The 17,311-nt window shown below is 33.8% G+C and overlaps 1 protein-coding gene across 5 annotated transcripts in view; it reads right to left on the reverse strand.

Moving 5' to 3' along the window:
* The window catches only part of DPYD (dihydropyrimidine dehydrogenase), an 845,662-nt gene that overhangs the window by 662,458 nt on the left and 165,893 nt on the right, over positions 1-17,311 (reverse strand). For all 5 annotated transcript variants that reach the window (XM_079105431.1, XM_079105432.1, XM_079105430.1 and 2 more), the window contains one exon: positions 5,181-5,268. In XM_079105431.1, the coding sequence (XP_078961557.1) occupies positions 5,181-5,268 (88 nt within the window). The remainder of the gene's footprint in view (positions 1-5,180; positions 5,269-17,311) is intronic.

The raw sequence follows: 17,311 nt of genomic DNA on the forward strand, positions 1-17,311 counted from the left end.
TTGAATATAAGCTTCCATTTTCTGGGCCTCTTAAGACCCAAAGTTGTAAAGTCACTCAAAGTTTGAGTCCAATATAAAACATCACCATAAAGTCAGGGCTGCATAAACCTACATCACCAAAAGATAACATTAATCTAGCGCACTCTCACCTGAATTTGTAAAGAAACCTTCCTGTCTTAAATTTGGAACTGAGCAAAGAAGGGAAAAAAATCTTCAGAAATTCATAATAATCCAGTCCTTCAGTGTACTTTCGGCTTAATTTCCAAATCTGGCTGGTTAAAAAAGTATCAAGCAAGTAATTTAGTTTATGTGATTTTAGGAAATTTATGGTAAAGCTACTACCTGATAGAAGCAAATATAAGTCTTTTCGAAAGAAATACACATTTGTCACAATCCCTACAGAATTTAACAGAGCTTCAAAAAAATGAGTAAACAACAACAAAAAATGTTAAAAGACAGTGTCAAAAGACACTGAGTGCAGTCAGTAACAACATAGGCAGTATAGGAGCCTCATGAAAATTCTTGGTAATGGAATTATAGGGACTGAAAATAAGTATTTGTATGTATTTTGAGAAGTGGTAGTTTGAAAAAGAATAGAAAAAGAGCTAGTAGATTAGAAATAAGCATAAGAAAGAATACTTTGAAATAAAAAATACAGTAGAATCTCAAACTCAGTGGACCATTTAACAACATTGTAAACCATTTAAGAATTAGTACAGTTCAAAACAAAAATGAAGGAAATGATCTAGATGACTATTTGACAGCTAAGTGTGAAGAAAAAAGTAACATTTAAATACATAAACATAAAAGTGGGAGGAAATGAGAAATTTTCCCCAAATAATGAAAGACATCAATAATCCATAAACATGAACTAGGATAAATTTAAAGAAATTCAGATTTAGATAAATAATTGTAAAACTGTTGAGTATCAAGGACAAAAAGATCTCCACAATAGTTATCTTCCAAATTGATACTGTCCTTAAATGAGCAATGATTAGGCTTTCGTTCACCTTCCACCCATAGCAAAGGATGACAGAAGATACTGAAATATGTTCCATGAGATGAAAGAAGAATAACTTCTAACTGAATTCTATAGTTATTTTCAAAAGTAAGGAAAAATAGTTTCAACAAGAAGAACTAGAGGAGTTTAGTAACAACATACCCTTTCATTAAAAAATGATATGTATTCTAAGCAAATATAAATGGCTACCACATGGAAATTTCAAGATTGAAAAAAAAATAAAAATGAGAAAAAATGTGAATAAAGCTAATCCACCGTTGACTAAATAAAACAATAATACTCTCCTCAAGTTGCAAAAGGAAAAGAATTAATATGCACAACACATTATCCTTTGAAACGTAAAAAAAGAATTCCAAGTACTTTAAGTGATGCCAGAGACCCACTCCCAGATTAACACCCTAAATGACAACAAACCCCACACAATACATACTAAAAAACTGACAGGTCATCTGTGATGAACATTATCACAGAAATTTAGAGCCACTGATTTAAACCATAGGGTTTTAAAAAAAGCTTTGTTTTCTTAAGCACCCTCTCATGGTATGTAGGTAGGTAAATTCCGTTAGTCCTCTTGAAATGGATGGAGATGCTCCATACTTTAGAGATACAGATGAGAGAACTACTAGCCTTGTGTATCAAAGGAAACTTGAAATCTTACAAATAATTTTTGTTTTATATGTCTAAAACATTTATATTTTAGAAGACTCCTGGGTGATGAACTATGGACTTCCTAACATGTTTTCATCTGCTTTTCAGTCTCTGATATAATAATGTGAAAAAGCCCAATCAGTTTTCACAATAGATTATGTCTTTAGACATTTGTTTCCAGGCACTGAGGAACAACCAGTTTAATAAGCAAGGAAGTGATATAATTACAGATATACCTTTAGACAATTCTGGAAATGATCAACGTTTTGTTTGTATGAGTATAAACCATTTAACCACTGAAATTCAAAAGCAAATCCAAAAGAATGTACCAAATCTTTTGAAAGCAGTTCTTTTCTGCTTTATAACACTTGTGTCATACATAGATCATATATTCACACACATTTTTATGAAGATCACTTTTTAAAAGAAAAACATGTTATTATCAGGTGAGATTTGTTGTTCCTTTGATTTCCATTTATTTTCATCAAGAACCTATTAGAAAAAAAGAGCTTTTTATTTTACATTGAGTCATTTAAGTTGAATTTCTCTAATATGTGCTATTAAATTTATGCCTATATAGGAGTCACACAAATCTGAATACAGAGATTCTACAAAAATATACAAATTAGCAAAAAAACCAGTGTTTTCCAATTTAATGTGATAGTTGTTTTTTTTTTTTTTTTTTTTTTAAAGAAGGTATCACTAGTGTTTAAAATAAAGGATCATGAAATCAAGGAACTCTTAAAAACAGACATTTGTTTCCACTACATTGATAGATTGACCTCATGTATTCCTATATAAAATAGTGTTTCTTAAAAGGAAAACTATCAAGAAATATAGCCCAGCATTCACAGTTTGATGAATCTGATGCGTGTACTTCCAATTGAGAGACACAATTACAAACAACAGTCTGCACAAAAGAAACAGAGAAAAACTGACTGAGGAGGCACAATAGAATTGAGTGTACCTTTCGAAACTGGAGCTGTAATCCAGTTTGTAAGAAAATAAAGAATGGAAGTATTGGCCTAAACTCCACTGAATCACAGAAGCCTAACACAATACAACACAAGTGACATCCCTTTCTCAAAGAGGAGCAAGGCTCATTGAGCCAGGCCATTCAATTACCCTCTCACCCTGGAAAGAACCCCCCCTGTGCCGAGGTCCATTGGCAGAGCAGTGTGGGACAGCCTCCACTGTACACAGCCAGTAAATACCCAAAACGCTGCAGGCTTCAAAGAACAAGAATCTTTGACCTTTTATGATTGCTCTGGTGATTCTCCAACAAAACATTACTTACAATAGTTTGTTAAATGCCTGGCAAAAGATTATATTTTCAATTAAATATCTTCAAATCTCTCATATTCATATGGAAATCTGTTTAAATAAATACCTAAGCACAATGCTTCATTAGGTAGCAAAGAATATGGACAAATTAATGAAATGAAAAGAAGTTTTCATAAAATAGAGATGATTCTTATCTTGCTTAGATACTTCTTAAACTCTTCAAAGAATACCATCATTCATTTTTTGTTACTTTTCCTATAAATTTGTATAGATCTTGAATAAGTAAAGCATATTCTGATTAGTCATAAAGTAACAGATTTTTCAAATATCTGGGGAAAAACTGGTTGGCATAATCTTCAAAGACAATCCACCATAATTCTCACATCACCAGATCTGATAGCAGGACAGTTAACTTGGATATATTTTTAATGAAAACATTTTAAGATTCAAACTTTGGATTTTTTGTTTCACTCTTTTCCTAATGAGATCATTATGGAGTAAGATTTCATAAATATTTCATAGAAACGATTTGTTTTCACACATAAGACAAGTCTGTGATGATGAATATTTGGGACATCATGAAGTTTATGAGAGATCCTATCCCAGAATGCATCTTTTAAAGTAGAAACCCAAAGTAGAACATTGATGATTTCCTGCTACTTATAGCACTAAGTCTCATATGTTGAGCATGTTGTTCAAATATTTTCACAATCTATCCCATCCAATTGTCTTGTCTCTTTCCCACCACTCTTTCTCATATAATCTAGGCCCTGTTCTACCAATGCTAATTATATTTCCCCAAACCAGTTAGGAACTCACTCATAATCCAGCATTTTCACATGCTAAATACTTTTCCTGGGTTGTGTGGATTACATCACCAACCATATTGGATTAAAATAATTACATTTTTTAAAATTTTAATGTGTGTGTCTTAACTTTTATAAACTTCTAAAGAGTTACAGCAAGGATTCCTTCTTACACAGAGACCACCACTGTGTTTGGCAATTAGTAGGTATTTAACAAATAACTTCAACAACAAAAACATAAATCACTTCTATAATAAGCAGGGAAATTATGATTCTACATCAACAAAATAAGTAAGTACTACACTAGACACTTTCATATATATTTATTCATTATATACCACTACTTCATTCCATCATAACTGAAAACAAAGAGTAAGAAATTTTCCCTGGTTTCATAATAAGGAATCAACTAGAAATCCAAGCCAGATGTTAAATCCTAATAAATCTGACCATGCAGATTAATACCATGCCCTAACACCTAAGTAATAATTTTCAAATCTTTTGAAATCCTTGCCAATATGTTTGTCTATCATTTTCCACTAAAATATTTGTTACAAATAATTGACATATTAAAAAATTAACTTTATATCCAAGAAGGTACATGGTTGTTGAAGAGGAACTTTGTGGACCTATTTTATAGTCTTTTAGAACACTGGTGGTTAACCTTGTGAAAAGGATTCTCTGTAACTTTATGGGGGACTTTCTTCAGTGTTTGCTCATTTGTTAAAGGATAAGACAGTTGGCCAAGAGCTCACAGTGGGCTTTTAACAAAGACAACAGGTACTATTAATTATTCAGTCAATCAACCATTCACTCACAGAGTGGAAACGGGGCTCAGCCTTCCATTGATTTAAAGGGAGAGAGAGAGATTGAGATTAAATTCCTCTTTATTCTACTAATGATCATAAAAGCCTGTTTCCTTATTTTTTTTTCTTTTTTAGTTACAACTCTGTCTCTGTGCATTATCCCAAATCTTAAACAAATTAACTGAATTTCAGTAAAAGGAAAAAGCCCATTCCCTTGATGTATCTTACCATACCAACTTAATACAAAAGTGCATTTTAAAACAAAGAAATTTGGCAAGTTTGAAATGTGTTTTGATGATCAATGACAATTCCTATCTGTAAGCATTTTGGAAAATTGAGCTAAAATCTATTCAGTAAATGCCTTGTATAAAAAAAGCATGTTAATTTCAACATAAACTAATTTTAAACAAAAAGCAACAAATACATTTTCACAGCAATCTAATCACAACTTGGAAGAGCTTAATTAATAAAATGTGTCACATTTTCAAGTGACTATAGTTATATTTTTAATGTTTTAACCAAATTTACTGTTTTATGATTTGACCAATGTAATAAGAAATATAAAGATCAAATACTGTTATTAATTTTCATTTGCCAAATTAAATCTGAATTTACCTTGTTTGCAATACTTGTGATGAATGATTTAACATCAAGATGAGTTGGACAGCTCTTCTGACAGGGGGCATCTGCACATTTCAGGCATCTAAGGAATAAAATAACTGTGTTAAGATAACTACAGAGTAACTGACACAGTCTTTTACTTATTTTTACCCTATACTCTTTCAGAGTTAATTCCTACTAAATATAAATAAATCATTCTACTTTTAGGCACAAAACTTTTTAGGCAGTAAAGCAAATCTACAGTGTCTGTGTTTTACCTTTTGCACATCTCCTGAGCACCACTGTGGCTAATAAGTGCCCACCTTCTCAGAGCCTTCTAGATCTAATGTGCATCATTCACTTACCTCCTGTATTAATCTTGTTTTCTTTCTTCACTACACTGACCATGTTTAGAAGGAGCAGTTCTTTTTAATAAGGTATGAATATATGAAGATCACAATTATTATACAAATTCAAAGGTAGGCACTTCTTTCACCACTTACAATATTCATTCTTCCTCCCTTCTTCTCTTCCTCCTAGCCTTCCCACTCTTCTTCCTTACATTTTTTCTGATGTCTTTCAAGGTGCATCTCATTCACATAACAACTGGAAGCGCTTGCTTCAAAGCATAGCCCAGGCCCACCTGCTTCTGGTCCAAAGCATTTATTTCCCCAGCTGCCTTGCCTTGACCTCAGACAAGGTCACGCTCCCTTTCTAGTGGCAGCTCACATCCAATTACAAGTCAATGAGGGGGTTAGAGACCTAGACCCTTTACCCCCAGATCCTGGTCTGCAGGATCTCCTGCAATCTTTAATGTGACTGCTTCCTTCACTCTTCTACAGATGTTCACTTTCAAATAAAGTTTCTGAATTCCAATTCTATATCTTCTATATCAGAATATTCCTTCTGGGGAATTGTCCAGAGACATGCTCAAACTTCAGAGCACCTAAGAACCACCTGGAAAGCTTGATATATGTCACAGCTTCCACAGAGGGGCTTTTGTGAGTCTGAGCTATTGCCCTGGGAATCTACATTTTGACAATAAGACCTGGAAGGTTATTCTGACAGATATAATTAGAACCACATTGTGATGACCATAATGCAATGATTACTTTTGAGGACAACTAAAATCACTGGCCAGAATAATCCTTTTTTGTGTATTATGTGTGTGTTTATTCTTTCACTAGCTCATTAATGAATTCTTAATGAAACCCTGTGCTATAGTTTGAGTGTGTCCACCAAGTGTCCATGTGTTCAGAGTTTGGTCCTCTCTATGTGATGGTGTTAGGTGATGGTGTGGAACCTTTAAGAGGTAGGGCTGAGGGGAGAATAATTAAGTCATTGAGAGCTCTGGTCTCGGAAACAATTTATATAGTTCTTGTGGGATCCTGGTTAGTTCTTGCAAGACTGTTGTCATAAATTAGCAAGCATGGTCCCTTCCCAGTCTCCCTCTGGCTTTCTGTCTTGCCATGTGATCTTTCCTTCTCACACACATTTCCACTGTGATGCCTCCATATAAGACCTTCACCATGCTGACTGGATATTCAGCCTCCAAAACTGTGAGCTAAATAAACTTCCTTTTTTTTTGTTACACATTACCTAACCTCAGACTTTTCATTACAGTAACAGAAAACAGACTAATACATCCTGTATGGCAAATCCTGGCATATGAGAATATAAAATTAATGAAAAGACCACCTTAGTTCTGCTCTCATGGAACTTATTGGAAGTGATAATATGTAAGAGAAAGCTGAAAGAAAGAATTAGTAGACATTAAGGAAACAATTGATGGCTGGATTAGAATGTAGGGTCACTCAAGAGAGTGACTTAAAAATAGAAACAGTATATATCAAGGCTTTAAAAGAAAAGAACACACCAGAGTAGTGAACTAAAGGAATTTAGTCTGACTAAATCAAGCATGATCTTAAAGAGAAATCAGGCTGGAGATATACAGCTTAAGAGAATGGACAGCTGTCACATGTTCAGAAGACCACAATTCTCCAAGAACTTTCACTGAGAATGAATTCTACATTACTCAGTGACAAAGGTGACTAGCTAGCTCATTATTTATCAACTTCCATATGCAAAGACCTGGGTTCATTTCCTTCAAGAAAACAATACCAATCTCTGTCATTCTTTTGTGAGTAAGAGTTATTTTCATTGTCTGAACCAATTTCTCAGTACCTAATTAATATCTTGTTTTTAAATCTGATCTCTTTCCTCTGGTTTGTGCCCTTAGCCTTCTCTCTAAATTAAATTTTACACAATGAGAACCAAAGGCTTTTCATAAGCAATTGTCCTCTCTGAAATGCAGTCATTAAACCTTTCCCCTATCATTTCTCTAAATGGCATTGTTAGATTCACATCTATCGTTTAGCTGAATTCCTATCTACTCATACTTACAAATTTTTTTTTTTCCTGAAACACTGTCACTGAGCTCAAAAAAGAATTTCTTGAAAGTGTGATCTTCAGCATATATTGCAAAACAATGTAAAAAGAGGCATAGCCTATTTGGTCCTTTATGTTGAGGTGATTCTTATGTGCATTACTGTCACGTGGATAAACACATTAAGCATAAATCCATTGAAAGGATTTCCTATTAACGTAATAGCATAACATAGCTAAAAATTTATCAAATAATGTGTTATCTTAAATACTTTTCATTTATAAATCAGTCATTTTAGCAGTTAAAAAATCTGCACTACACAATACACACACACACACACACACACACACACACATGCACACACAAATGCTAGATAACATCATATAGATTCTGATTATCCCTAATGAAGTCACAAGTTTTCTTCTTCTATTTTTTCTGACAATCAACTTGAAAAATAAGGCAATTAAAAAATAAACTTATAATGTCATCAGATATGAATGAATCAAATGAATATGCAGCATATTTTTTCTGTTCTTCCAGAGAAGTCTTAAATTCAACATAAACAGATTCACTTAACAGCACTGACAATGTAAGGATTTTTAGTTGTGGTTATTAAGCTTCTTTACCAAATAATTCTCCTTTTATTATTGAGCTAGTTCACAAATAACAGCTGTTGGAAATGTCAGATGTTAATGAGGCAGGGCAACGCAAACCTGAATTGTAGCATTCTTTTTTTCTTTGGTGCCATGAATATGCCAGAATGGGCAGACTCTGATAATAATACCATCTTGCAATTCTCTAAGCGCTCTGCAGACTAAAGTGCATCAGGCTGCCATTAATCCCACTTATCACTCTGACAGCTCAGTAATTACACTACTGCTATAGCCAGGTAGTCCTAATAAAATATCAACCACTGCACTGGAATGCATACTGGTGAGATGTTTTATTAAACTTGGGGGGGAGGGTTGATCATCAGTGACATTATTGTTGACCTATTTTTCTATTTGACAATAAATTATCCTTTGACCATGCCATAATAGATATTACAGAGAGCACTTACTGTACCAAATCAGAAAGGTACTGCATTACAATGATGTAGGCAAATGGTGTAAATAAAATAGCAGAAATGCACGTCAGAATGTTATTACCTAAATTGCTTTAAATGATTGATACCATGAAAAAGCACAGACACAGTACTTAGGGGAATATGTCAACAATTATTGTAAACCATAGTTCTACATAAATTTTTCCTTGGAAGAAACATTTAAATTAGAGTTGTTTTTATCTTCAGCCATTTAATTCCTCTTTTACCTTGCAAAGTTACTTTTTTTATAATGCAATTTACTTTGAAATGCACTGTAAAAGGCAAAATTTAATTCAGATAAAGAATTACATAATATTTTAATCCCCAAGTAATTACATTTATACTAAGAGAAATATAGTTAGAGTATTTTTAAAAATCAATGAAACAACAGATATTTTTACTAGTGATAAACTTTTTCATTTCCATATATAATAGTACAACTATTATAAAGTAATAATTAAAAGCAAATATATAATTCTTAATCAATGTTAATCTTTCATGATTCAACATGGCCATAAAAATATATAAAATCTTTAGCACTGCTACTTAAAGAACAAAAACTACTCAACATATATTTATTTGAGATCTTTCTCTAGGGAGAGAGAGTGATTCCTCTTCCCAAGTACCAGTGAGATTGGACAGTTTTACTCCATAATAACACTGAAAAATATTATAGTCAGTAATGAAATAAGCGACATTTCATTTCCACACATCTGAGAACAGATGCCTGCTTCTTTTATTGGTGAGCATCCACTGTATTTGGACCTGCAACCTGTGCTTGTTAAATAATTTAATACTCCATGAGTTTAAACAACTTAATTTCTCAAACACCACCCACCCCCACACAGACACCAATAACCCATCACACACACCTCACTCATGTATCTATATGGAAACCTTAAAACTCACTTTTCATTGTCCTGGTTTTACTAGACTTTGGTTTAATTGATTCAGCACTGTTTAATCAGAGTATGTATAATCTATATCAATCTACACATAATGGAATTGGGCAAGTTAGTGTTTAAATTTAAACAAATTTTATTGGTTCTTTTAGTTATACATAACATTAGGATTCATTTTGAAATAATTATAAAAGCTCACCACAGTTGTGGCCCCTTCACATTTTCGACAGCTGTTACATGATGCTCAATATACTTTGATCCTGTATAGACCTCAGAGGGAACTGGGTGACAGTACTGACAGTTTTTATTATGGCTTTCCTACTACACAATAATCTTATTTTACCTGGACTATTTCCCCAGTAGTGTCATAAACTCTTTGATTTATATTGAGTATCCTTTCAGGCTTCATAGAAAAAGAACATTCTTTTTTGTAGCATATTCATACATGCTGTACATTATCTTTTCAATTTTTGAAACACCTGTTGTATGCTTATCTGCATGTCAGTGAAGCCCCCTTAGGAAAGGGAACAAAAAAGTAATACATGTTAGTCAAAGATAGCTTAGAAATAAACTTTTCAGCATATTCAAAACTGTAAAAAAGTATATTTTGTGACTTATTTGCACTAAAATAATTGTAATAGTACTATTGACATGTAGATTTATATCTGATTTTTTTAAAGATGTGAAAGTCAAACAGTTTAATCCATAAATAAGCTATTTATTACTATACAATTCTCAGTGACTATGAAAATACATCTATAATAATATATAAACCCATCAAAGGGCATATGAATTAAGATTTGGGTTAGATTTTACTTTCTACAATGCTATACTGCTTGTATCTTTTTTGCTTTTTTTTAGCAATGAGCAAGGATAATACAAATTTTTAAAAAATAAGACGCAAATGTTGACTATCAACTAAAATCATATTATCTTGTATAATTTTTATCCTTTGCCCTGTTCATATGATTAATCTGGCAAAACCAAACCCATGGTGCTCCCATACACTTCATTTTCTCTCAAAACATTTCCAAAGTCTTACAAAGGAGCTCATTAAGGGTTTTAGTAGAATGACCACAATGGAATCTACTACTCAGGGGCTGGTGGCTCACAAAGTTAACAGAATAAAGGGTCAGACTCTCTCAAAGAAACAGAGTGGGTGGCAGGACAGGTGCTGGAGAAGCTCACTTAATTTAAACAACTATGAAGACAATGACTTGTCCTTAAAATTAAGAGGCAGCATTCACCTATAATAAAATTTAGAAACAAGTTTTTCCATGTTTTAGCTCTTTACATGTAAAGGAGCAGTAGGAATAATTCAAATCAAAATTACTAAATAGTGACTATATTCTAAAATATGTACTGGTGAAGGGGAGGACTTACTGAATTCTACTTAGTGATTTAAAAATACACTGGATAAAGAAACTGTGGCATATATATACAATGGAATATTACTCCACCATGAAGAATGATAAAATTATGGCATTTGCAGGCAAATGGATGAAATTGGAGGATATCATGCTAAGTGAGATAAGCTAATCTCAAAAAACTAAAGGACGAATGATCTCGCTGATAAGCGGATGAGGACATACAATGGGGGGTAGGAGGGGTTAGCATTAGGGTTAGGGTTAGGTTTAGGGTTAGGGATAAGAAGGGTGGTAAGAATGGAGGAAGGAAGGACTGTATAGAGGGAAAAGAGGGGTGGGAGGGATGGGGGGAAGGGAAAAAATAACAATGAATCAAACAACATTGCCCTATGTAAATTTATGATTTTTAATAAAAAAAGGAAAAAAAATAAAAATAAAAATACACTGGACTTACTTCATGGAAAAGACTTTCAATAGAGATTATTTTATGTAGCTTAAAAAAAAGTCTCTGTAAATGTACCAGTGATTGTGATTATTTTAGAGGCTGAAATAACACATATGGAGAACAGCCGGATCTGGATTTTCTTCTTTCAACTGCTGAGTTTCATGTGTGGAGTTCTTGGAAGTTTATCTAAGTTTTATTCCACAAAAATGATGCCACTCTCCCATTTTTTATTTTTATTTTTTGTACTTTTTTTTTTGGGGGGGGGGATGTTAACTTGCACTTTACCACTGAGCTACTGATATTATTTTATTTTATTTTGAGAAGGGTCTCCCTTAGTTGTTGAGGTTGGCCTTGACATTGCAATCCTACTTTATTCTTCCAAGTCACTGGGATTAGAGCGGTGCACCACCATGCTCAGCTGCCTTTTTCTAAAGTAAAAAGTACAGCCCCTCCAACACACACACACACACACACACACACACACACACACACACATTTATCACATTTATCTTAACTTAAATTTAAATTTCTATTCACTCACTTATCAAAATCTGTCTTAATCACCCCAAGTAAAAGGAAAATTAATTCAGCACAAATTTTTCAAAAACATATTCTATACAACCCTGGTGATATTTTAAGGACCCCACATGATTATGACATTCTCCAATTTTAAGGGAAAGTTTTATCTGAGGCTTGCTTGTTTCATTCCTCCAGTTCCAGGTATAACATCTGCCCCACACTAGAACTCTGCTTATAGTTCTATGAGCATTCATACCAACACCTACATATTCTAACAAGGCTTCCCATCCTGGAAAAGCCACACTTCAAGTTAGTTTCAGATTTCATCTCAGGTGTCCCTCCGGTGGCGTCATTATGATCTCTCAAAGCACCCTGTGGGTGCTTTATCGAAGCTATGATCACGTTGGACTGCAATAGCAAATTCGCTTTCCTGTTGTCTCTTCTGTTTCCTTCTCCTGTGAGAAAATGGTTGGTTCCTTTTGTCTTTGGGGTTAATCTTCTTGGAAATAGATGAATTTGGAGTCACATGAAAGAAATAGCCAGAAATTTGGCAATACTCCAATTTGGGCTTTTAATATTTGGAAGAGATTTTTCTAAGTGTTCTTCAATTTATGTAAATCATACACAGCTATTATAAAAAAATGTTCTTCCATTTCTTTAATAAATACATATGAAGGATTACTCTATACTAGTACTGCTCTATGTGTTTTATAAATATTAACTCATTTAATCTTCAAAATCATTCAATAGGTATAAATATTAACTCATATCTTTATAAGAACCTCATTAATTACATACCATTGCTATTATAATTTTTTTAAAAAGATACTAAGGCAAAAAAATTCCTTCCATAATTTAGGACTAAATATTTTATTGCCAATTTTGATTCTGGTGATCATCAAAAAGTTAACCATGTTCTACTAAAGGTCCATGATTCCTGGTTTGCTGTGCCATTTCTTTTTAATTCTAAGATTTTCATAGTTTATTGTGACATCAGGGCTTGCCTCAGTTTGTGAAATCCATATAGAATACTCTGATCCAGGTTCAACTTGCTCTAAAGCCTGTGGATATCATTATTTCATTACCCAGTGGTTCTAATAATGATAGAGTGACCCCAGAGAACTTGAGAAAGCTTCTATTATAATATATTCAAATAATGCATGTCACAGTCATAATTATAATATGTCATATACTGCTATTTTAAAAGTGAGATAATGAAACTCATTTAAGAGGAGCCAGCAATAATACTTGCAAATCATGCTGTTATTCACAAAGTATTTTCTCATATGTAAATTACTTATAGCAATCAACAAGATCAACATTTCCAGTAGAAATACTAGGCAACAAAATTAAGGTAACTGGAAGCAATGTTTAGAAATACCTAAAGGTAAAATAAAATTACCATGGTAGGTAAAATAAAAATTTATATTCAACATCTATAATCAATACTAACCTTAAACTATGTCCCTACACAATGATTGGAACAATGTATATTGTTGTAAAACATTGCTCAAACCAAACTTGTTCCCCTTAAAGGTGTTTTGCAGATTACTGTCACTTCACACAAAGTTTTGTATGAAAATGACAAAGACACTATTTCTCTTAGGAGTTTAATGCCTAAGAATCAATACTGATATTGCACATGAAGAATACAGAAAAAAATTTCAGGAAATTAATGAATATGGGTGGAAACTGATTAGAATATAAATGTTTAATCTTCTCAATTTAATTCATATCTTAAGGTGGACCAAGGTTTCAGGCAATGGCACTGCTTGGAAAATGGACTAATATGAAGATGATCTGATCATTAACAGAAGATTCTTGAAAAAATTAGCCTAGAAGCTAAAAAACACAATGTTCAGAGATAATATCTTGAACACAGTCATTAAAACTAGCTGCCTACAGCTTAATATGATTTAAACTCTAAAAACAGGAAAATAATAAGCTACAGGCAAATAATATATATTTTTGTAAAAATGGAAAATTCCATCAACTATGCTCCTTATGAAATGTATTAGAACACTGACAGTGCTGTCAAAGAATGTCACATGCTCCATTAAATTTAAGAAAGCTGAATGAAGAATCTGAGTGAAGATAATAGGACTTAAATGTGTTTGTGATGTACAGACTCTTAACACATCATTTCCTTTGTTCCTTCTTTTCTTCCTTCCTTCTTTCCCTCAATCAACAAATATCTGTAGAGCACTTACAATTTTCTGGAGAATTTACTAGGAGCTGGAGATACTAAAATGAATAAAATGCAGATTTGTCCCTTAAGAAGCTCACAGTGGATGAATCAGTCAAATAAATGCATATCCTCAGATGATGTGGAGGTGTGGTAACGGAGAGATGAGAGATTCAGAAAGTACTCACTTGCCCCAAGTTTGAAATCACACTCCTCTGCTCATTCCTCTGTTTTCATTGACTAGTAGAATTTTAAAGGCAGAATGACTTTTCAATATACTTTTCTGAGTGAATAAACAGGGTATTAATTTGTTTCTTCATGTTATGTGTGTGCGGGCACAGGTCTGTGTGTCTTGTGAACAGGTGAAGTAGTATATGCTTGAGGAAGATACAGGATTTGAAGAACTGGAAGCATCTGTTACAATCCTTCTAAAAGGGGCATAGGACAGTTCTCTGGGTGCCTCCGGAAATGCCTCCATTTGTCCCGTATTTCTTACTTGTAGCATGCGTGGGGATACAACATCCTGAGATAAGAAGGGATTATTGGAATAGCCTGAGATCTGATACAGTCCTTTCTAGAAACAGGATGCTCTTCTTCAGTGTTTTAGCCCAGGGAGTCCTGGGACCCTATATTATAAAACCCAGTAGACTGCCCTCCAGGGCAGCCGCAGCAGTGGCAGCAATAGCGCACATGCACAGTCAAGCACCATCTGCCTCTGGCAGCTTTCCGAGTCTTGGGGGACCAGCTGGCAATGCATTCTAGGCTTCTGTTGCCCTGTAGTGCATGTCTGCAAGTAATAAACTTGTTGCATATGAGTGAGTTCTGTCTCACTGGACTCAGGCATGTTGGTAACCAGTGCACAAGAAACCTGCTTCAGAGAGCTCTCACCCAAATACTTTTAATTCACTTCCACTATCAGTCAGTCATTTCTTCTTCCAACTGATCTCTCTTCTTTTACCTATACACCATTCATTAGTATCCACCACAACACAGTATCATATGAGGCAATATAGTTTGGTGGATTCTGGATTTAAATCCAGCTTTAGCACTAGCTTTGTGTGGGAAAGTTATTTAAATCCTTTGGGCCCCAGTTTTCCCATCTAACATTGTGTAGACATAAAATTACAGGGGGATTAAAAAATAATATATGTGAAATATTTGAACAGTGTCTGCCATATAGTTACTACTCAATTATTTAAATATTTGTTACATATAATTTATACTATTATTATTATCTAGAAACCAGGGAGAATCCAATGCAGAAAATGTTCTTCAACCACTACCAGGAAGCACAGTGTTATGCTGAAAACTATAAGAGGATTTCACATAAGTTACTGTGAAAAAAATGAAATAATTATGACAAGTACCAACAAATGCCATGTTTACAATAGCTGCTCAATGAATGCCAGCTAGGAAATACAATGAATAATATCCTAACCTTCAAAATCAATTGGATAAGATTTAAAGAATATAGAAATAAAGAGGTATCATTTTGAAAAAATAAAATGTGTAACTATGAGAGATCACAAGGAACAAAAAATTTAAGGGCCATGTACATGTCTAACAAAAGAGCAGCCATCCCAGAAAACCAAACATAAACTGATCCCTATAGACACTCTGCTAGCCCTGTCAGTTATATTAAGCAATGACTTGGCAAACACTGTCTCATTTCTCTAAGTGACCTCTTTTTTAGCTTGTTATTCATGACTAAGAAGGGACTGCTTAAGTAACCCATTCTATGTTTGGGTGGTGTAGACAAACTCATATGTCAACAATGCAAAGATGTATTGAAGCTCAGGGTGCTGGGAGTGGGCAGGACAGCAAATGAATCTCCCTTTGTCAAGGATAGCTCTCTAATGGAGGTCTAAGTTTTTTGCTTCTTTATTTTCCATGTACAAAATGGATATTTTCCAAAGAATAAATGTATTTCATATGAAGAGACAATATCTAAATTTTCTATTTAATTAAACAGAAAAAGAAAGTGAAGTACTTAAAGATAATTTTAGATAATAAATTTTATGTATTCCCTTTTCATTCAAGCTGTGAAATTTCTCACCTGCTCCCTTCCTGATATTTTCTCTAAGTGAACTTTTCAGAACAATCCCACAGAGAGGAAATTGCTTTGCAAGCTAGGAAGATATTAATCTGTTCCCCCAGCATAGTGGGTGCATAAATCCTTTTTTATTGAAGAGATGTTGTTAAAGTTCTATATATAAGACGACAGTACAGTATTGATTTTGGCAATACTAATACAACAGTAGTATTTTTAGTTAAACATGCTATACTCTTTCAATTTTCCTGCCTTTACTTGTGCTTTCCCCCTAATACAAAATGTGCACACTTCCCATCTGGTAAGGTCCTGGATATTCTTCAAGTTGTAGCATTAGGTATCATCTCCTATAGAAGCCTTCCTCAACCACCACACACCTCTTAAAGGTTATTTCCTTCTCTGTATGCTTACATTCTTAAAAACATAATAGTGTCATTTTTAAAGTTGTGTTCTCAATTAGCCTGATAGTTCCCAGAAAGACATTAATTCATCCAACAAACATTGTTTGCGTGCCTATTGAGTTCAACGATCTGAGGAAAATCATTGAAAATAAAATAGACACACAGATACTTTCTATAGTTTAGAGCTAAACAAATGAATAAACAAACATTTCATTGTAGACTAAGGCACAATTATAGCAGAGATCCACGGGATTAGAGGATCAGAGATGCCTTTTTGCCACCTCATGAATGGACAGGAGTTACCCAGGAGCAGTGGAGGAGTCAGAGAAACGTGCAAATGCCATCAAACTGCAGGAGGCTAAGCAAGTTGGTGGCTTAAAAAGTCAGCACTGGTGACTGAAGGAGGAATTGAGGGTCAGAGTGACTGACCAGGGCAGTGAGATCAATTAACTTGTCTTGGGATGTCAGTAGCAAGCCATTCCAGGTGCTCATGAAATGCTTGTTAAACAACCAAGCTGCACTGCTGCTGCTGTTGATAATAATAGGAATAATGGTTGTGCAACTGCTTAGTTTTTAAGGGTCTGAATTATTCCTATTAGGAAAAATCAAAAATTTCAGATGGCAATTTACTTCCCACTACTGCAAAGAGGAATATATTTTCCTTGTGAAGTCATTCTCATTTTCATATATGTAAAAGTAATTTTAGAGCTATAATTCAATATTACAACTAACTTGAAAAACAGGCAACTAACTTGAAAAACACACATCTACTTTCAAAAGAGTATTTACAATATTTAGAAAGTTTCA

The sequence above is a fragment of the Sciurus vulgaris genome (assembly GCF_902686455.1).
Source record: "Sciurus vulgaris genome assembly, chromosome: 1".
Classification (NCBI taxonomy): domain Eukaryota; kingdom Metazoa; phylum Chordata; class Mammalia; order Rodentia; family Sciuridae; genus Sciurus; species Sciurus vulgaris.